This window comes from Callithrix jacchus, chromosome 7 (genome assembly GCF_049354715.1).
Source record: "Callithrix jacchus isolate 240 chromosome 7, calJac240_pri, whole genome shotgun sequence".
In the NCBI taxonomy this organism is placed as follows: Eukaryota; Metazoa; Chordata; class Mammalia; order Primates; family Cebidae; genus Callithrix; species Callithrix jacchus.
Genome location: NC_133508.1, coordinates 65,647,692 through 65,670,581, shown reverse-complemented (window position 1 = coordinate 65,670,581; position 22,890 = coordinate 65,647,692). Strand labels below are relative to the sequence as shown.

Sequence of the window (22,890 nt, the reverse complement as noted above, 5' to 3'; positions counted from 1 at the left end):
AGGTGTAAGCCACCGGGCCCAGCTAAAGCCCATGCTTTTAACCACTGGACTCTACTATCCTGCTACAAACATCTATGTGTCAAATATCATTCTGTGTTTTGTGTCCATAGTGTTTCATCTCCAAATACCATTTTATTGCTAATAGTTTACAATAAAAATATGCAGATTATGATTTGAATTAGTTTGAATGTCTTAATGTGTACTTTCAAGCATACCAAAATATTTAATATAATATTTCCTTAGAAATAGTCAACATTTTCCTTCCTTCAACACACGAACTAAAAGGCAAATTCCAGACCATATAACGAGGGTATCTCAAAGTTAGTCAGATATTAATACTTATCGTCAACTCACTTCCTCTTTTTTATTTTTGAGATGGAGTCTTGCTATGTTGCCAGGCTGGAATGCAGTAGCACAATCTTGGCTCACTGCAACCTCCGACAGATCTGTCAACCTCTGGTTCAAGCGAGTCTCCTGCCTCAGCCTCCTGAATAGCTGGATTACAGGCAAGCGCCACTACACCCAGCTAATTTTTGTATTTTCAGTAGAGACGGGGTTTCACCATGTTGGCCAGGATGGTCTTGATCTCTTGACCTCAAGTGATCCACGTGCCACAGCCTCCTGAAGTGCTGGGATTACAGGCATGAGACACCGTGCCCGGCCCGACTCACTTCTAATGCTTCATATTGCAGAAACTTTACATGGGACTTAGATTAGAAAGACAAACTCATAATTGTTTCTCAGAAGGAGAGTGGGGGAAGTATTTTCAGTGTATTCCACAAACCAATACCACCTACTGTTTCACTTTCTGATATGATAAAATCACATCAATCTATCCATTATTAACTTATAATTCTTGATATAGACTTTAAAAAAACAAGCTTCCAGGTCCTATTCTCCTGCCTCAATAGGTGCTCAAGAAATATTTGCTGACTGACTGAATGAAATAAAGTAACTGATCTCAAGGCATTGTTATGTAGGTCATACGGGAATGCTAAAGCTCCAGGGAAAATATTTTTAAAAAAGAAATGCAGGCCGGGCACAGTGGCTCACATCTGTAATCCCAGTACTTTGGGAGGCTGAGGTGGGTAGATCACAAGGTCAGGTGTTCAAGACCAGCCTGGCCAACTTGTGAAACCCCATCTCTACTAAAAATACAAAAAAAAAAAAAAAATTAGCCGGGCGTGGTGGTGGGCGCCTGTAATCCCAGCTACTCAGGAGGCTGAGATAGGAGAATTGCTTGAACCCAGGAGGCAGAGGTTGCAGTGAGCCAAGATCATGCTACTGCACTTCAGCCTGGGTGACAGAGTGAGACTTTGTCTCTGGACGCAGTGGTTCACGCCAGTAATCCCAGCACTTTGGGAGGTTGGGGTGGGCAGATCATTTGAGGTCAGAAGTTCAAGAGTAGCCTGGCCAACGTAGGAATATTTCATAAGGACTTTCAGTTCCTATTCTTTTCCATGCAACAATTATGAGTTTTGGAGACAACTAAAACAATTACCTGGTTTCATGTAAGCAAGCTCAGGGTTAAATGCAATAGGAAAGCTAAAAAAGTTAATCATTTGGGATTCAAAAAATATTAAAAATAAGCTTTAGTCAGTGACCATTTCTAGAATATGGCAGAAATAATTAATAACACTTCATGGAGAATATTTAGTGAAAGAAAAAAATGTAGCTGGAAAAGCTCTAAAAAACGTTAACATTAAACTTTCTGTCTTCTAATTCAGCAACACTGTAGTGACATTCCTCCCAAAAGTGCATAACCTGAATCTAACCATGAGGAAATATCAGACAAAGTTAAACTGACCATTTATAAAATAACTCATCTGGGCCAGGCGTGGTGGCTTACACCTGTAATCCCAGCACTCTGGGAGGCTGCAGCAGGCGGATCATGAGATCAAGAGATTGAGACCATCCTGACCAACTTGGTGAAACCTCGTCTCTACTAAAAATCAAAAATTAGCTGGGCGTGGCGGCGTGCGCCTGTAGTCCCAGCTACTCAGGAGGCTGAGGCAGGAGAATCTCTTGAACTTGGGAGGCAGAAGTTGCAGTGAGCCCAGATCATGCCATTGCACTCTAGCCTGGCGACAGAGCAAAACTCTGTCTCCAAAAACTAAATTAATTAATTAATTAATTAAAATGAAATGATTCATCTGTATTCTTCAAAACTGTCACTATTGGCCAGGCATGGTGGTTCATGCCTGTAATCCCAACACTTTGGGAGGCCAAGGTGGGCAGATTACCTGAGGTCAGAAGTTCAAGACCAACCTGGCCAATATGGTGAAACCCCATTTTTACTAAAAATACAAAAAAGTGGAACACGGCGGCGGGTGCCTGTTATCCCAGATACTTGGGAGGCTGAGGCAGGAAAATCTCTTAAACTTGGGAGGTGCAAACTGCAGTGCTGAGATGGTGCCACTGCACTCCAGCCTGGGTGACAGAGCAAGAACGTGTCTCAAAAAATAAAAATAAAAACCTGTCAATATTATGAAATACTTTAAAGACTCAGGAACTGTTCCAGATTAATGAAAACTAAAGAGATATGATAACTAAATGCAAAATATTATTGAATATCTGTAATAATTTTAATAGTCATAATTTTTATTATACTTCTAGGAATTTATCTATAGACATTTATATATGTATACAGAGATATACATATAAATAAATTCACTGCAAGCTTATTTGTAATAGTAAACCATTGGGATTAACCCAAAATGTCCATCAATAGGACCCATTTAGTGTGTGTATAATCATTTAAAAGTTAGTACTAGTAGTAGTAGTAGTATTTTGAGATAAGGTTTCACTCTGTCGCAGATGCTGGGATGCAGTGGCATGATCATGGTTCATTGTAGCCTCGATCTCCCAGGCCCAAGTGATCCTCCCACCTCAGCCTCCTGAGTAGCTGGGCCTACAGGCATGCACCACAACACAGCTAATTTTTAAATTTTTTGTAGAGACGGGGTCTCCCTATGTTGCCTAGGCTGATCTCAAACCCATGGGCTCATGCGATACTCCTTCCTCAGTGTCCCAAAGTGCTGGGATTACAGGCATAAGCCACCGTGCCTGGCCTAAAATTAAGAGATGAAATAAATGTATATATATTGATATGGATAGCACCCTAAATTATGTTAAACAAAAAATATTGGTTGCATATTTATACTAAAACACACTTTCACATATGTCTATATACATTCAGCCCAGCCACACGTGGTGGGTCACACCTGTAATCCCAGCACTTTCGAGACTGAGGAGGGAGGATCCCTGGAGTCCAGGAGTTCAAGGCTACAGTGAGCTAGGACTGCACCACTTGAGTCCAGCCTGAGTGACAGAGTGAAACCCCGTCTCTAAAAACATATGTACATATTTAAAATATGTATCATATATTATTACATTCAGACCATTTCTGGAAAGAACCCAAGTTACCATGGTTGCTTCTAGGAATGAAAACTGCATGACTAGGACAAGGAAAGAAGGGAGATTTACCTCGTACTATACTCATATGTATCTTTTTATTTTATACCACATATTTATAACATCTATTTTAAAAATTAAATTTAAAAGCTATGTATAACGTACTTGTATTTTTAAAAAGCAAAATTTACATATGCCTAGAAGAAAATCTTGGAGATTCTATCAGTTTAACAGTGATTATATCCAGAGGACAGGATTTAGAAGACTCTGACATTCTTCATGATAATTTCCTATAATGTTTAAATTTCTTAAAATGGGTATATATTACCTGCGTGATTAAAAAAAAAAAAAACTTAAAAAAAACCCCTACCTTTGCAATAAATGTTATTCTTCTCTTTGGCTTAAAAAAATGTTTACAATTTGATTCCCTATTAAAATTTTTGTAAGGGACATTGGTTTTTTTTTTCTCCCATGTTGAAAGAAATGTTTTTATTATTCTGTAATTTTTTTTAACTGAAAAATATTTAGGTTCCTTTTCTTAGCAAGATTTTTCTTAATATCCAGGAAGACAATCCACTAGATATTCTTTTTTACTCATCAAAAACTCTGTTAATTTTTCCTCCTAAAGAATCTTCTTATATAATCATATGCTCCTGAGTAATATTTCATATTAAAAGTATTTTCACTGAAAGGAGCAAGGAGTTACACTTTTCTTGTGGTATCTAAAATATTATTAATATTTTTTGCTGGGACTTACATTTTAAAACAAGCTTTTATAGGTAGAAAGCAAATGCAGAGAGTTATCAGTCCAAGAGTATTTTATTTCTTTACTTAAGAAAACTAAAGCAATTACCAACAGGGTCTAAAGGAAAACATTTCACCATAACAAAAGTGTCTTCTTCTAAGAAACAAAAGAAAAGTAAAGCTTGTTTTCAGGTGAAAGAAAAAGTTACTAATCATGATAAATGACAACTACAGCATTTCCTGGAAGTTTCTTCAAAACTAAACTAAAAGGACAGGTAGTCTTAATTAGCCACTGAGTCTGGGATTGCAAAATACGAATCTATACTTTTTTCAACCCAGAAATATTTATCCCAGGACATCAGTCTTATCAGGGTGTAAAGCGGGACAATACATTAGAGGGCTTAGAGCTAGGAGCAAAGCCACAATGTCAGAAGGGTCAGTGGCAAGCAATTCTTGTTCTTCCACTCTTTTTTTCTTCCACAGTCCTTTATATTACAGTTTGGAAGACGACTGTTAAAAGGGATGCAAACAACCATAGGAGGAAAACATAAAATTTATAATGCAGTAGTTCAGAACAATTTAAAAGGAATAGGATCCAGCTGCAAACTCCTAGCAGGCAACTGCAGTTTCGGTCACTACCATTTTGAGAGCTGACTCCCATATCCTTTTTCTTTTCTCATGTTTGTTCTTTTCCACCTTCTGTTACTCCCAAATCTTCCTATCTTCCCCAACTTTGCCCAGTTATAAAAAAAAAAATCAACAAAATCTGACCTACATCTCAATAGTATCCACCTCTGCTATATTTTTCTATTATGGAATCTCCTCCTTCCAAGAGAAGGCTTTATCTCAATTTCAAAGCACTCTGCAGTAGTCAGGATTCTAAAGTGACTGACTCACAGCCAGAAATGGTTGGAAATCCTCTGACCTACTAAAAGAAAGAACAAACTATAAAAAGAGCTATATCCACTTACCACGAACCTGCTTTTTTATTTCTTTGGCGGAATCCAGCCATGTCTGTAAAAAGAAGAAAAGGCATTCACACAGAGCTCCAAAACACATAAACAACAGAGTACTGGAAGCAGGTTCACTATCTTCAAATGGTGCCTCCAGATCAACCTACGTCTCCTTTGATAGTCTTTGCATTAATTTCACAAAGCACAGTGATTTTGAGGAGACAAACAGGGACTCTGACAATTGGGCCTGAATATTAGCTTCACTACTTCCTGGCTGAGTGACTTTAGGATCTCTGTACCTCAGTTTCCTCATCTATAAAATGAGATACCAGTAGTAGTGCCTACTTCATAATGTTACTGTGCTGATGAAAGGAGTTAATACATATAAATATCTTACTAAACAGCAAATGCTAAATAAGCATTGCTTATTTATATTATTCTATAAAGACTAGTAGATAGCTACAATCAGAATTAATTGACAGCATCCACATTTTATTTTTCCCCTCCAACCCTGACCTTTGGTCTCCTTCAAGTTTTTGTGTTTTGCTTGTTTGTTTGTTTTTGGGATGGAGTCTCACTCTGTTGCCCAGCTGGAGTACATTGGCATGATCTCACCTCACTGCAACCTCTGACTCCCGGGTTCAAGCAATTCTCCTGACTCAGCCTCCCAAGTAGCTGGGATTACAGGTGCCCACCACCACGCCTGGCTACTTTTTGTATTTTTAGTAGAGATGGGGTTTTGCCATTTGGCCAGGCTGGTCTCCAACTCCAGACCTCAGCTGATCTGCCCACCTCAGCCTCCCAAAGTGCTGGGATTATAGGCTTGAGCCACCATGCCCAGCCAAAGCTTTCTGTATCAGTACAGTATTCCATATATTACTTGTGCCCAATTAATGTTTACTGAATGAATAGACATTTTGTTTTCCCTAAAGACTCTTCACCATGCTAATCTTGTGCTTCACTGTTTTCCCACTCCACTTAGAATGTACACACCACTAGGCTAGGGCTTCTCAACCCATGGTGGACCATGCAAAATAAGGGCACTGGAAAAGAACCTCATCATTAACATCTTTCATAGGTCCCTTTGAGAAATGTTTAAAGATAGAAATTTCTAAATTTCTAGAACTGTTTAAAACATTTTAATAAAATATAAGGTACATATAGAAAAGTACATAAAACATAAGTATAAAGATCAATAAAATATCAAAATGAACATAAAAGAATTATAACATTACCTAGTACCTCAGGAGCCTCCTCTCTTGCCTCTTCCTAATCCCTCCCCTTCCTTTGTCCAAAAGATTTGAAATTGAATTTTAGTGGCATTTATATTTATTTATTTAGACAGGGTCTGGCTCTGTTGCCCAGGCTGGAGCTCAGTGACACTATCTTGGCTCATTGCAACCTCTGCCTTCCAGCAGAGTGATTCTCCTGCTTCAGCCTCCCTAGTAACTGGGATTACAGGTGCCCACCACCACACCTGGCTAATTTTTTGTATTTTTAGTAGAGATGGGGTTTCACCACATTGGCCAGGCTGGTCTCAAACTCCTGACCTCAAATGATCTGCCCACCTTGGTCTCCCAAAGTACTGAGATTACAAGTATCAGCCACCACACCCAGAGCCAGTGGCATTTAGAAAAAGGAGTAGGATATCCCCTCTTCACCCTCTACCAAAAGGGCAGCGCACATGGTGACCATCCCGTTTGCCCTATTGAAGGAATGGGCTTGATCACTACATTTTAAAAATTGATTATATACTACTTTGACTATTATATAGTCATTACAACAGACAATAAACATAAGAGTGAGGACTAGTTTTTATACTCCCACCACAATTAACACAGAAAATTAATATATATAAATAAATGCCACATATTATTAAATTGTTCTAAGGTATGAAAATAAGCACATACTTGTTTAAGTCGTCAGAAAGGGGTGACCTGGGTGTTTTCTCCTTAGTCTTTCATTTAGACTAAAGAAAGTTGCTGTAGTTTCAAAGGCAAAGGAAGACTCTAAAAGCACCAACTGAGTTTCTTTGTTTGTTTGTTTTTGGGATGGAGTCTCACTCTGTTGCCCAGCTGGAGTACATTGGCATGATCTCACCTCTGAGAACCTTGGTTTATACCACGCAGTCCAGAACTACTACCACTTTTTACCACTTGGAGTAGATATTTCTTACCATAGAGGACTCCATGTTTTCCATTATTTTTTTTTTCCCTTTGTTTTCAACTTGAGTTTTCCATTATTTTAAGAGAATGTCCCTAGGTAAGCTGAAGCTGCCAAGTTCCTTCCAAGGATTCTACAAGCAAGTCTATGAATCTATGCTAGAATTTCTACTAACCTTGACATAGGGAAGGCAAACCCAGTTTTGTGTCAATCACATGAAGATTGCGAGGTATAAGCTACTATGTAGAATAAGTTGTTATTGCTTCAGTTATCTACACCTCCAAATCCAGAACAAAAACAAAACCTTCTAGAGATAATAAAAATCAATGTGTACAAGAACAGGTACTTTTATGTTCAATTTAAAATTAGCCAACAAATATTTGTGGAATGTTTCCATATGCTAGACACTGTGGTTACAAAAGAAAAAAAAAGGATTAAAATAGCACGGGTCCTCAGGGTGTTGTCATTCTAATGAGGAGGCAAAAAGGAAACAATTTGTTCCAGATGTGATAATTATAATGATAGAAACATGTGCTAGTGCTATGACAGAACACGGGTGTACTGAGATCATAGAGGACGCGCACCAAAATGGTTTAGAAGTCAGGAAATGTTTCTCAATAGAATGTCTGGGGATCTAAATAGTGTCTTGAAGGACAAATGAGTTAGCCAGGCAAAGAAGAAAAGGAAGTAATTAGAAAGGCACAAAAGTATAAAAGTGACTGCAATACACCTGAGTTGCTGCATGTGGTTCAGCACAGCTGGAGCACAGAGGTGAAGAGGAGAGATGTAAAGCTAAAAAGAACAGTAAGGTCCAGACAGAGAGAGAGAGTATCCCATGCTAAGAACTTAGACTTTATCAGGTTCTTAGCAAGCAGGAGCCATTGAAGGATTTAAAATAAAGAAGTGACATCAATTAGAGAAAGCATGACTGTAGCCAGGGAGTCCCAAACAGTTGCTGTTGTTGAGAATGGTAACTGTAGTCCAGCAGAGTATCATGAATAAGTGGTACTGATATTGAATAAATGGTACTGATAAATCAAAAGGGCCCGATTGGATAAAGTCTATAGGACAGAGGGGAAAAAAGTTTAGGAGTTAAAACTATTAGGATTTGTGACCAAATAAATGGGACGTAGGAGAAGGATGGGCTCATGATAAGGGCTGGTAAGGTATAGTGGTAAAGAATAATTCTCAAGTTGCTGGCTTGGGCAACTGGGTGGATGTGGCACTATTCACTAAAACAGGAAATACAAGAAAAGGAACAAATGTTATTAAGGAGAAAAACATAGCAAAAACAAGAAACAACCTACATGTACATCAACAGTTGAATGATAAATTGTAATATATTTAAATAGATATATGTTTAAAGTATCTTTGGAAATCCAAGTGGAATATTTCAATAGAAAGCTGTATAAGCAGTTCTGGCACTCAGAAAAGAAATTTGGGCCAGATATACATTTGGACACCTTCCTCATGTAGGTGGTAGATGAAATCATTAAAGAAGACTTAAAAATCACCCAAGGAGTATGTGTTAGAGTGAAAACAAAGGGGGACACTTGTGGAACACTTGCATTTAAGGGACAGAGAGAGAACAAAGAGCTGAGAAGTAAATTGAGGAGAAGAGACTGCAGTGGTAGGAGAAAGACAGGAGAGGCCAGTATCACAGTATTTAAAGGAATAGGAAGTTTCAAGGATGAAGCAATTAAGATCATCAATACTGCAAAATGGACAAGTAACATGAGGATAAAAAACGTCAGATTTATTTTGGTAAGAGCAGTTTCAGAAGAGCAGTAAGGGCAGAAATAAAAATGCAATGAGTTACATTAAGTGCAGATGAGGACATGGCACAGCTGAAACTCTTAGTCATTATTTGTAAGAGTGTAAACTGGTAAAACTACTTCAGAAAACTGTTCGATAGTATCTACTAAAGCTGAACATATACATTCTCTAAAATCTGTCAGTGTCACTCCTAGAAACATGTCCAAAAGAAACGTTTATGGTAAGATGTATACCAAAAAGGCATCTGCAAGAATGTTCCTAGCAGAAGCATTCATAAAAGCCCCAAACTGTAAACAAGCCAAATGTCTCAATAGTAGAGTACATCAAGTGTGGTGTAGTCAAACAATGAAATATTATATTATACAATAATGAGGCCAGGAGGCTGGGGCAGGAGGATCACTTGAGCCAGGGAGGTGGAGGTTGCGGGTGAGCCAAGATTGTATTACTGCACTCCAGCCTGGGCAACAGAGCGAGACTCTGTCTCAATAAATAAATAAAATATATACATATATACATACACACACATATATACAGATGTGTGTGTGTATATATATATTTACACATACACACATTAATGAGAATGAACTATTGCTATTTGAAATAGCATGAATGAATCTCAAAAACATAATAATGAACAAAACAAAGGAAGCCTGACCTAAGAGAAAACACTGAATGATTTTACCTATGTAAAGTTTAAAAACAGGCAAAACTGATTGATGGTGACAGACATTAGGATGAAGTAACTTTTTTGTGTGTGATATGGTCTCACTCTGTCACCCAGCCTGGAGTGCAGTGGCACAAGCTCGGCTCATTGTAATGTCCACCTCTCTGGCTCAAGCAATCCTCTTCCTACCTCTGCCTCCTGAGTAGCTGGGACTACAGGTGGCAGCTGGCATCATCACACCTGGCTAATTTTTCTGTATTTGTAGAGACAGGATTTCACTATGTCGCCCAGGCTGGAGGAAGAAGTTACTTTTGACGGGGAGTGGAGAGGAGTAACAACTGGTGAGAGGTTGAAGGTAGTGACTGGAAGGGAAATAATGGGGGATTTTAGAGTTCTGTTAATGTTCATTTTTACAGATGTGTTCACTTTTTAAAAATTCTTTGGGATGTATATGTATGATTTACACCTTTTTTGTGTTACATTTTACTAATATGCAGCAAGGAAATAGAGAATAATATAGGCAAACCAATTTCTCTAAGAGTATGGTTATAGCATGGAAGAAAGGGTTAGAGCTAGAAGAAAAAAGCAGGGTCTTCAGATGTCCCCTAAAATATCAATTCTGAATAATCTAGTTCTATTTTAATATTTTCAGTGGTAGAGATTCTTTTTGAAGAGTCCATTTTATCAATCATACCTTGAGAATAAATATTTTAAGCAGAATTTAAGCTTGTGCATTAAAAAGAATCACATTCCCTCTCCAGCTTAAAAAAGTAGTATACAAGGCCAGGCACAGTGGCTCACACTTGTAATCCTAGCACTTCGGAGGCCAAGGTGGGTGGATCACCTGAGGTCAGGAGTTCAAGACCAGCCTGGCCATCATGGTGAAACCCCATCTTTAAAAAAAAAAAAAAGTAGTATACAAATAATATAGAGATGAAGAGCAGCAACATCCTGATATAGAACTTCATTCACTCAACTGAAGTATTACTGGTCTCCCATATGTTCTTCTTTCAAAACACCTTCTCACAAGTTGTTTCTTCTACTTGGAATACTCTGTCCCTGCTTCTTCATCTGGAAAATTCCTGACTATCTCTTATAATTCATATCTGTTATTGCCTTTTCCAGAAAACCCCTTCTGACTTCCCATCTATGTGGGTGTCCATCTTACTGCTATCACCTAGTCAGCCTGGGAACTCCATGAGGAAAGAGACTGTCTTTTATTGCTCTGCACAGCACAAGGCAGATACTACCTGAACAAAAAAGGTTTATGAATGAGTGAACAAAGAATAAATGAATGATGCTACTGAAGTAAATCAGGATAGATTAATAAAGTTGCAACTAGAGAAATGGCATTTAAAGAGGTAAAATGAATAGGAGCAGATATAGTTTGGATGAGTATCCCCACCCAAATCTCATGTCAAATTGTAATCCCCAGTATTGGAGGTGGGCCTGGTGGGAGGTGACTGGATCATGGCGGCATATTTCCCCCTTTGGTATTATTCTCATGATAAGAGTTCTCACAAGATCTGGTTGTTTAAAAGTACGTAGCAGCCTACCCCCTCTTCCTCCTGCTCTGCCCATGTGGGATGTGCTAGCTTCCCTTTCGTCTTCTGCCATGATTCTAAGTTTCCTGAGGCCTCCACAGAAGCTGATGCCACCATGCTTCCTGTAGAGCCTGCAGAACTATGAGCCAATTAAACCTCTTTTCCTTATAAATTACCCAGTCTGAAGTATTTCTTTATAGCAGTGCAAGCATGGACTAACACAGGAGATTTTCATATCTTTTGCTGCATTTACAGGTCATAATCTTTTTTTTAAAAAAACTCCATTCCCTGAGTTGGTCATCAGCTACCCTTATAGGGAGGTCCTAAAAGCCCCATGCATACACATAAGAGATTTAGACAAATTCTTGTCTTTTGCGGTAACAGACTTTTCTACAGTACCAGAAGTCTATCTGTCTTAACTCAAGGAATAACCATTATTTATGCTGCTGTTAGGATGTTGACTTCAAATCGCTGCTCCAAGATGTGTTATAGAAACTCTAGAGCGCATGTAATTCTAGGTGTCATTCTTTAAATGCTAAGCTAAAAAAACTACATTTAAATTCACTAGAAGTGTTGATTCAAATCTCTGTAGCAAGACAAGATCACAAATGCAGTCTCTCTAATCAGCAAGTATATTCACAAAACTCCCCTTCGTCTTTCTAACTTGCCAGACAATAGAGATACAACCATGATTGCTACTTGCCTTCAAGGCCAGTCATGAATCAATGAGAAACAATCAATCCTTTCAGATGACTATAAAATAAATCACTCATACTCTTGATTTAATAGTCACTCCACTGGTGTTTGCTCTTTGCCTGTGAAGGTAAGCAAAAGACTTCCGATTTGACTGATGATCTTTTCAGTGCTGATTATCTGATTCTAAAGGTAAGAAAATTCATCCACACTGAAAATGAATGGAAAAAGACGATGACTATATACTATTGAATTGAATGTAGTCCTAGTTTAAAATTCTCATTATTTACCAGAAGAGCTCAAGGTTTCTGCTTAGAAATGAAATTTGGAGGGAGAGGGAATTAATATAAGTGACTTTTCTCCCAAGGAAAAAAATCCTTGATTCATTAATAAATATATCTAAGCAGAAATAAAATATAGGAAGCAACTATTTAACTCACAATTTTGATTGACAGTGGCAACAAATCTCTCACAGAGCTATAGAAGTTTGCTTCTGGGCCAAGTGTGGTGGCTCAAGCCTGTAATCCCAGCACTTTGGGAGGCTGAGGCAGGTGGATCACCTGAGATCAGGAGTTAAAGACCAGCCTGACCAACATGGTGAAATCCTGTCTCTACTAAAAACACAAAAAGTAGCTGGGTGTGATGGCGGGCACCTTTAATCCCAGCTACTTAGGAGGCTGAGGCATGAGAATCGCTGGAACCTGGGAGGTGTAGGTTGCAGTGAGTTGAGATGACACCACTGCACTCCAGCCCGAAAAAAAGTTTGCTTCTTACTGCTTTTCCACTTCTCATGCCAGACCTTAGCAACAGGCCCATTATCATGCAGTCAGTAGGAAAAGTGAACAAGCAAGCCACTCCATATGAGGGAAAACTTTCCTTCCTGCTAAATATACTCAATTGTCTACAAACAAAGCACAAAGCTCTTAATGACAGAAGTTACCTATACAAAGGATAAATCTTTATATACACAAAAAGAAGACATCAGAGAACGGAAAAAGAGAAAACAGTTATCTCTCATTGTATTATGGCTCACATTTTTTCTACAACATGAACTGATTCTGTAGAGGAAACAAAAACAAAAAATAAAGATGAAACGTAAACATCAAAGAAAGGAATGAAAAGCTAAGGAAGAAAATAGGAAGGGGCAGCAGGCAAGGAGCTACAGAAGTAAACTGACTGCAACTAGAGGATGTCACTCTGCCTTTTTGTGCTTCAGTTTCCTCATCTGTAAAATGTGGGGGGAGGGGGGCCCAAAGTCTATATAGCTCTATTGTCTTCTGTATTTCAGAATGTCAGAAAACTTAAATAGATGACCAAGATTTACTAAGGACTATGGATTCAATCATTTCACAAATATATATGTACTTCTAGAGAGGGTCTTATGATAAAATTTGGCTTATTGATGGTAGATACATATGGAATGATACTGTTAAATAAATATTATGGAAGGCCATTGTTTTGGTCTAAGCTTCTTCACTGGCTTCAGCAGATCAGGCCAAACCAAAATGGAGTCACTCATATTAAATACTATATAATCAAACTGAAACCTAAAGGAAGTGGGTAGATCATCAACAGATCAGCTTTTCCTGAAAACAGGAGATTCCAGTCTACCTGAGTCAGTTTAACAAGGAAGTCCTTTCTGCTTTAGCATTTAGAAAAAAAGTAACTTGATGTTAACTAATTAGTCTTTTTCTTATTATTTGGTTTCCTTATTCCTACCTTACAAAACCCACCGTTCTGCCACTACTCATTGGGAACTTTCATTCTGTTTTGTAGAATGGAGGCTGCCTAAATGTGTGAATCACAAATAAAAGCCAATTCGATCTCTAAATAAATTTCCTGTGATTTTTGTCTTTTTCCAATAGCTAAAATAAAGTCATATAGTCTGGCTAAATACCATCAATTTTAAGTAAAAGGTACACTGTTCTTGTGTACATTCTACCTAAGAAATGAACAGGTAGAATATTCAACCTGAAGGATGTTTCAGAATGTACCTTTAGATACGATACACATATTTTTTCTTTTAAAGTCAAGGACTTAATTGGTAATTTCATTTTAAAATAATAATACCAATTAAGTCCTTGACTTTAAAAGAAAAAATATGTGTATCGTATCTAAAGGAAATAAAGATATATAATTGTGAACTCTCAACTTCATAAGGACAAGAAAAAAGAAAAGATCACACTTGTCTAATTGTATACAGGAGGAGGGAGATGAACAAAAGTCATACAAAGGATCAAAAAACAAAATGGCTCTGGCCTTTTCAAGAGCAACACTGGAAGCTAGAAGACAATGAAGCAATGCCTTCAAAATTCTGAAGGCAAAAGAAAAAGAAAAGCTATACCTAATAAAATTCACAATCAAATGTGAAGGCAGAATAAAGCCATCTTTTCAGACATGTCATATCTCAAAACAGATTACATCCCATATAGCACTCTATCAAAACACGAGTAAAAGCTAAGATAAAGAAAACAGGAGAAACATCACAGGAAAGAGGCAAAGCACATCCCAGGATGATAGTGATGGGAGATACCAGGAACAGCTGTGTACAAAACAGAGCTTGATACCCATCCAGACTAGACTTAAGAGAGACAATTTTTTTTTTCTTTGAGACAGAGTCTCGCTCTGTCACCCAAGCTGGAGTGCAGTGGTGCGGTCTTGGCTCACTGCAACCTCGCCTTCCAGGTTTAAGCAATTCTCTGCCTCAGCCTTCCGAGTTGCTGGGATTACAGGCACCCACCACCATGCCTGGCTAATTTTTTGTATTTTTAGTAGGGACAGGGTTTCACCATCTTGACCAGGCTGGTCTTGAACAACTCCTGATCTCGTGATCCCCTCCCCACCTCAGCCTCCCAAAGTGCTGGGATTACAGGCATGAGCCACCAGACCTGGCCTTTTTTTGAAGAGGAAGTCTCGTTTTGCTGCCCAGGCTGGAGTGCAATGGGGCGATCTTGGCTCACTGCAACCTCTGCCTCCTGGGTTCAAGCGATTCTTGTGTCTTAGCCTCCCAAGTAGCTAGGATTACAAGCATCTGCCACCATGCCTGGCTAATTCTTGTATTTGTAGTAGAGACGAGGTTTCCCCATGTTGGCCAGGCTGGTCACGAACTCCCGACCTCAGGTGATCCACCCAGCTCAGCCTCTCAAAGTGCTGGGATTACAGGCATGAGTCACTGCACCCAGCCAAGAGACAGCATATTAAGGAAGGCTTGCCATCACTAAGGTGCTTTTGTTACTGTATTGACCCTTTAACCTGACAATCCTAAGGTAAATCTTCCCCAGATTCATTTTTGTACAAGATGTACCAGGGCCATGTGCTAATGAAGTTCCTATTTTCCCTTCCATGCTTTGCTTCTTAGATCAGCTAAAGACTCTCATTTTAATCCAAAAAACCACTCTGTTTTAACCTACCTCTGAGCTGTAGGTTGACCATGATTAACTTAGAAGCACAAAATACAGAGTAGTCCATTCCCTTTGATGATGTTCCCGCTGGATATCCTATAAGAACCTGGTCCATACAGGCCTGCTGATGCCCTGACTAGGATAAGGCCTATTTTTCCCAGGATTCACTTCCGCTCTGAGTCCCCAGTAGGAGCTCTTATAAACTATCAGGAAAGTTGAGACCAGATTATGATTCAGAGGTACCAACTTTTCTTTTCCAAAAATACTTACGAGGGACAATAATGCCCTTTTCTTACACAGCCAGGTTTGTACTTTGTTATTAAGCTTTTATATTAAGCACTTTTAACAACACTTTACACATAAATACATAAATATATATTAAGGACTTTTAATAACACTTTACACATAAAGCAATTTAACATTTGCTCATTAAAAACTAATTACAGTTAGGCATGGTAGCTCACACCTGTAATCCCAGCACTTTGGGAGGCCAAGGTGGTGAATCGTCTGAGGTCAGGAGTTCAAGACCAGCCTGGCCAACGTGGTAAAACCCAGTCTCTACTAAAAATAAAAAAAATTAGCTGGGTGTGGTAGTGCATGCCTGTAATCCCAGCTACTTGGGAGGCTGAGGCAGGAGAATCGCTTGAACCCAGGAGGTGGTTGCAGTGAGCCGAGATGATGCCATTACACTCCAGCCTTGGTGACAAGAGTGAAACTCCATCTCAAAACAAAAGCAAAAACAAACTAATTACAATAGTGGCAAGGCACAGTGGCTTATATCTGTAATTTAGCACTTTGGGAGGCTGAGGCAGGAGAATTGTTTGAGCCCAGGAGTTCAAGACCAGCCTGGGCAACATAGTGAAAGCCTATCTCTACAAAATATAAAAATTTAAAAACTGGCTAAGCCTAGTGGTGCATGCCTGTGGTCCCAGCTACTTGGAAGGCTCGGGTAGGAAGATTGCTTGAACCCGGGAGGCACAGACTGCAGCGAGCCAAGATCGTGCCACTGCACTCCAGCATAGGCAACAGAGTGAGACCCTGTCTCAAAAAAAAAAAAAAAAAAAAGTGAAAACCACTATAAAGAAAATAAACTTGGTGACAGGACAGAATATAAATCACACCAACAATGATGAAAAGTTTTCAGTGTAACTAAAAATTTTTGTCCCAACATGGGCCCTAGAAGCTCAACTGTAAGTGTAAATGATTTCCTCTGCTACATGGCTTTAGATGAGCCAGCTTCTAGAAATGTAAGTATGCTTGGATCACAGAAAAAATATTTCCAGCCATATTAAACATGTAGGTACTCAGTGACTTTACATGCCAAATTAAGGGATTCTTAATTTTTCTCAAATCAATCTTGGTTGTTTTATTCTCCATGATGTAACTATTAATTTTTGGAAATCAAAATTATCTCATAAACTTATATAATAACACTTTTCAGAGTATTTCCCTTGATTCATGGGATAATTTTCTAGCTCACAGTTGTGGAAAGTTTTTCACTGCAGTTTTGAGAGAACTGTTTTGTTTTTAAATTAACTTCAATGTTCCCTTACTAATGGGAAATAGTGGTTTCAATTCAGGCTAGACTTTTCAAAATTATACACTGAAAAATTATAGTTGTATATATTTATGGGACAGAAAGTGATATGACTTTTTTAACACAGTGTGAAATGATTAAATAAAATGAATCAAACTATCCATCACCACAAGTATTTGTCCTTTTATGTGATGAAAACATTTGAGATTTACTCTCTTCATGATATTGAAATGTACAGTAGTCAAATATTAGCTATGTTTACCAGCTAAGTTGGTTTGAGCCCTAAGGGAGACAAAGTAAAGGGTAAGTCCTTAAAGAATAATATTAACATAGTGCTCAAACATAGTTCTGTTTGAGTTAGTAGTCATTCACAGAAGGAACACATTTTTATAAACTACTAGGTATATTCTACAAATACATTTTGTTTAGAAAAAGGATAATTCTATGTCTCCTAGTTTTCATTATCTAACTCACACAACCTAATCTACAGAGTTTGCAGATGTTAAAGGCTGCTGCCCTCAATTTTTCTTAATAAACCGAAATCATCTTGGAGAAAGGATGAACTTAAACAGCTTAAATTCAGTGTTGACAAGACTCTCTCCAGGATCCCCCACTTTATACCCATCCCCCAACCTGGAGGTATACCTCTCCAGATTCACCGTTACTCTATTCCTCATACCCTATGTTCAGACAGACCAGATGGCTTTCAGTTCCTGAAATGTTGCTCTCTCAACTCCAGGTCTTGCGTAAGCCATTCTGTCCACCTCACTTGCCCATTTTATCCTTCAGGTCTCCCTCAGCTTAGGCATCACCTTCCCAGAGGAGACTTCCCAGGCCATACTCTCCCCTGACAACCTGTATTTCCTTTTCTATAACACTCATCAAACCAGTATTTGTCTTCATAATACACTGGAAGCTCCAGAGGGCAGGAACCATGTATACCTTATTTACAGCTGCATCCATATCATCTAGTATAGCACCTGCAAATACTTGTTAAACTGCACTAAAGCTTTTATCATCAGATTCATGTTAAATATTTGCAATTTTCAATTAATTGGCCAGGAAATAATTCAAGTGTTCTAAGGTAAATACCTGACTTTTAACCTTTCTTCCCTCCTCCATGTCCATACCCATTCTTTTACTTCCTTTAAAAGTTAACAACTGGTTTCCTTTCGGAAAAAATTTCAGATCATCATTAAGGCTGTTTCAATAATATTGGGATTTTATTCTGTTCCACAATGTTGCTTTCAAATTATAATTATATATCATAATTCTGTTTAATTATGATATGGTCATTATAATATTAATAACAGATCATCCACCCAACAAGTGTTTGTTATGAACCTCCTATGCATTAGATATAATATCAATTACATAATATATGAAGTTATTGACATCTACTGTTCTTGCTAATCAGTGCATCATACATCTTTACTTTCCATGCCTTTTAAAAACATACAATACATACTTTATTTCAGTGATGAAAGAATGCATAGCAGTGGTCTTTTCTTTAAAAGAAAAATAGCAGAAAAATTAATTCTAGAAGAAAAATAGCAGAAAAATCTAAGAAATAAGAATAGACAGGAATAATTCTAAGAACACTGGCTTAAAGAAGTAGGTATAAATACATTCTTAATAACAAGAATTAAAACAAATTTTTTGTCAGTTTCTTAAATTGCAAGCAGTCTCCTCACCTTAGAGGTTGCGTTATCCCAAATGGCTAGACCAAAATAGTCTTCTTCCAAAAGATTGAGATGCTCACATACTCGTTTAAGCAAATCTTGTCCCTTAGCATGTTTCTGCAAAGATACATGTGTGTCTCAGTTGAGTTGAGGTTTCTTTTTCTTCTTCTTTTTTTTTTTTCTTTAATTCCCAAAAGAGATAGGGTTTCACTCTGTTGCCCAGGCTGGAGTGCAGTGGCCTGATCATAGCTCACTGCAGCCTCAATCTCCTGGGCTCAAGTGATCTTCCCACCTCAGCCTCCAGAGTAGCTAGGACTACAGATGTGCACCACCATGCCTAATTTTCAAAATTTTTTGTAGACAGAGTCACATTACGTCACCCGGGCTGGTCTTGAACTCCCAGGCTCAAGTGATCCCCCCACCTCAGCCTTTCCAACGTGCTGGGATTACAGGTGTGAGCCAGTGCACCTCGCCTGCAGTTTCTTATTTTTATATTCATCATGAAATAAAATAAACTGTCACTTTCCAATTTCTTCTTTTATCTTTGGTTACCAATAAACTTACAGGTGGCTACATAGTTTAAGCAGAAAATATGATTTACAAAATTCCTTTATTCAATTTGTTAGTTGTAATATACTTATACTAGTTTGGAAACTGTGTTATAATTCAAAGCAAAATTCTGCCTTCCTTCCATCTCATCTTCCCCATCTCCATCCTACACATCACATTCTTTATTTTGGGTGCAATATTTCCTGAGTATGCTATGGGCAACTGTCAGTCACTGTGACTACCTGAATTACTGAATCAACTGTCCAGAGCGACATTTAATTGTGGCTGTGGAAATCATTAGACTCTATCATTTTCAGACCAAATGTCCCAAAGAAAATGAGAATTTGAATTGTTTAAAAATAATCAAATATATAAATGACTTCTGAGAAATATATACAAAAATACTTCAAAAAATTAGAATCACTTTTTGGGCACACACATATGACATGTCTTCCTCTCAATGAGATGAGTTTTTTTAATGACTATTAGTAATTCACATAAATGTTCATTCATTGTCAGTCTTAACTCATTCATATCAAATCATTTTTTCTTTCTTTTTCTCCCATGTTTTCATTCTAAATGGCAGACGAAGATTTGAAAATGCTTCATGTATAGGTCCCTAATCTCTTATTCATAATTAAAATCCAGATGGCAAATTTTGATTTGAACTGTAAAGAGACTATAATCTTCATTTATCCACCTTACAATGAATCTTCATATATTTTGCCATAGAAATACTGTTTGATCATGTGGGTGCTACTACAGACACTGCTGTGTATATTATAAAATATGCAGGATATATACTTATTGCCTTGCTAAAATCCAAAATATTCTGAATTCTAAATCACATCTGTCCCCAAGGGCTTCATATGTAAGAGACTCATATGTGGATCTAGGTCTGAATGGGAAGAATGAGTGTAAAGTAGCTTTCCCCATCTCTAAATTAGTGCAAGAAGCAGAAAAAGGCAGACCCTAAGTCTCTAGTTAGGTGTATAGTACCTGTTTCAAAGTATAATTATATCTTTCTTGATTTCACTTTTAAAACTTAGAGAATACCTATTAGTCAATATAGCATAATATTTTAGATGATTTGTACTTGAACATATTTGTATTTTCACATAAATAATATGATTAAGAAATAAGGCTGGGTGCAGTGGCTCATGCCTATAATCTCAGCACTTTGGGAGGCTGAGGCAGGTGGATTGCTTGAGCCTGGGAGTTTGAGAATGACCTGGCCAACATGGTGAGACCTTGACTCTGCAAAAATAAAAAAAAAAAAATAGCCAGGTGTTGTGGTGTGTGCCTGTAGTCCCAGCTACTTAGGAGGCTGAGGTGGGAGGATCACCTGAGCCCAGGAAGTTGAGGCTGCAGTGAGCTATCACTGCACCACTGCACTTCAACCTGGGCAACAGAGCAAGACCCTGTCTCAAAAACATAAATAAATAAATGAAATAATTTGTTGCACATATATGTGAATTATACGCTTTGTCAATAAAAGCTGTCACCACTAACAATTACAACAATTGCTTATATATGATGCATACCATAATGAACAACTACTGTTCTAGTGTGAAAAATATATAATTTTTTAAAAATTTCAATTTGCCCTGAAGGAGCAAAAGAGTAACTGAATAACTCAGATATTATTCTTCAATCCTGAATCGATCACTTATTCTTTCAGAAAATAATAGAAAATTTTAAGAAATGGCATCTACTGGGCTTAAAGACTTACTCATAATCTTCCCATAACCCTACCTCCAGAAAATCATCATTAATACTTCCATCCACAGTAATAACATTAGAAGCCGGGTGCAGTGCTCATGCCTGTAATCCCAGCAATTTGGGAGGCCAAGGTGGGCAGATCACTTGAGGCCAGGAGTTCAAGACTAGCCTGGCCAAAATAGTGAAACCCTGTCTCTATTAAAAATACAAAAAATTAGCCGGGTGTGGTGGCACACGGCTGTAATCCCAGATATTTGGGAGGCTGAGACAGGAAAATTGCTTGAACATGGGATTTAGAGGCTACAGTGAGCCAAAATTGGGCCACTGCACTCCAGCCTGGGTGACAGAGTGAGACTCTGTCTCGAAAAAAACAAAAAAAAAAGAAATAATCATTAGAGTGAGTCTTATCACGGGCAAAATCACAACTACCCAACTCTAGATGAAACAACCCGTAAGAGTTCTGATTGGTGGAAATGAAAATGTACTCACCTCCACAACACATTCATAAACTGTGTCATCCAACAAAGAAACCTTGCAGTGCATGTTCCTGTGTTTTCTGATTGATTTCTGGGAAGCTTTTAATTCTCTTTCTGCTTTTGATTCAGGGCTTTCTTCTTTTACTTCTATTTTGGAGCACTCTTCAAGTTCTTCTCCTTCCTTAATTTCAAAATCTGGATCTTCTCTGAGATCTTCCTGAGCAGGCTACATATCCATGACATCACCAAGTCAGTAATAAAGACATTTCACAAAACATATCATATATGCTCTTACCTATAATAATCTTACCAATGAAAGCATGAACTAAAGAAAAACTATTAAAACAGATATAGGTGACATAAATATTAAGTAATTATTTTTCTATAAAAAATATTATCCTCCATATGATGACAGACTTTGCTATTATTAAAACTTCTTAGCCAAGTATGGTGGTTCATGCTGTAATCCCAGCACTTTGGGCAGTCAGATCACGAGGTCAAGAGATTGAGACCATCTTGGCCAACAAGGTAAAACCCCTCTCTACTAAAAATACAAAACATTAGCTGGGTGTGGTGGTGTGCACCTGTAGTACCAGCTACTTAGGAGGCTGAGACAGGAGAATCACTTGAACCCAGGAGGTGGAGGTTACAGTGAGCTGAGATTACACCACTGCACTCCAGCCTGGCGACAGAGCAAGACTCCATCTCAAAACAAAACAAAACAAAACCTTCTCAGGTAGAATCCCATCAAGTCAATAAATGAAGGTTTCAGGTAAACCAGAGGACACCAATCTATTGCTCTTAGCATTATATATTCTTCCTGACCATGATATTAAATGCTATTATTAAAGTTTAACAAAACATTATTGTCTCTGTCCCATGCTCCTCAATTTTAGCAAGGTAGCCTTATAAACTGCAAAATAAGTTGTGATTTGTTACATATTCTAAATTTTAAATTAATTTTAATTCTAAGACAAATGCTTAGGACCAATTTTATATCATTAAGCAAATACATGTAGTAGGCTAAAAATTTTAACTACCAGTTAACACCTTTCTACCCAATATTAATAATGTTAAATGCAAAGAAGATTCAATGAACAAAGAGTCCCCTGGTGCAATGTTAAATCATCCTGAAATAACACCGATGGGTAGGACAACATTTCTGGTGTACATTTTTACTTTTACTTTCAACACAACAAAACCACTGACAAATTTTTAACTAACTCCCACTAATTCTTTTCTTTTAAAAGAATATGTTATTTCTTTGGGTAACAGTTGGGGAAAAATTTTTTTTAAAGAATATATGGTTGACAATTAGAAAAAAAGATTAAATTATTTGACTCTTGCATTAAATACTGGAAGTAATCTAAAAGACTCCTTCCTATCTCTCACAGACCCTTTCACTGCAACCTCGAGGAGGCCCTTCATAGGGCTATCCTATCTATGCCCACTCTACTCTCTTTCATATCAGTACTCTGGTGGCTTCAAAACTTATTACAATAAATAATTATTTTTATTTACTACTTTTGTTTCCTACATTAAAGTCCACAAGGGTAGAAATCATGTCTGTTT

At 37.9% G+C, this 22,890-nt stretch overlaps 1 protein-coding gene across 50 annotated transcripts in view; it reads right to left on the bottom strand.

Moving 5' to 3' along the window:
- The window catches only part of EPB41 (erythrocyte membrane protein band 4.1), a 221,656-nt gene that overhangs the window by 101,268 nt on the left and 97,498 nt on the right, over positions 1–22,890 (bottom strand). For all 50 annotated transcript variants that reach the window (XM_078330953.1, XM_009000771.5, XM_035308420.3 and 47 more), the window contains exons 3-5: positions 21,332–21,544; positions 18,584–18,688; positions 5,130–5,172 (exon numbers count right to left, since the gene is read on the bottom strand). In XM_078330953.1, coding sequence (XP_078187079.1) covers positions 5,130–5,172; positions 18,584–18,688; positions 21,332–21,385 — 202 coding nt within the window. In that variant the 5' untranslated portion in view covers positions 21,386–21,544. The remainder of the gene's footprint in view (positions 1–5,129; positions 5,173–18,583; positions 18,689–21,331; positions 21,545–22,890) is intronic.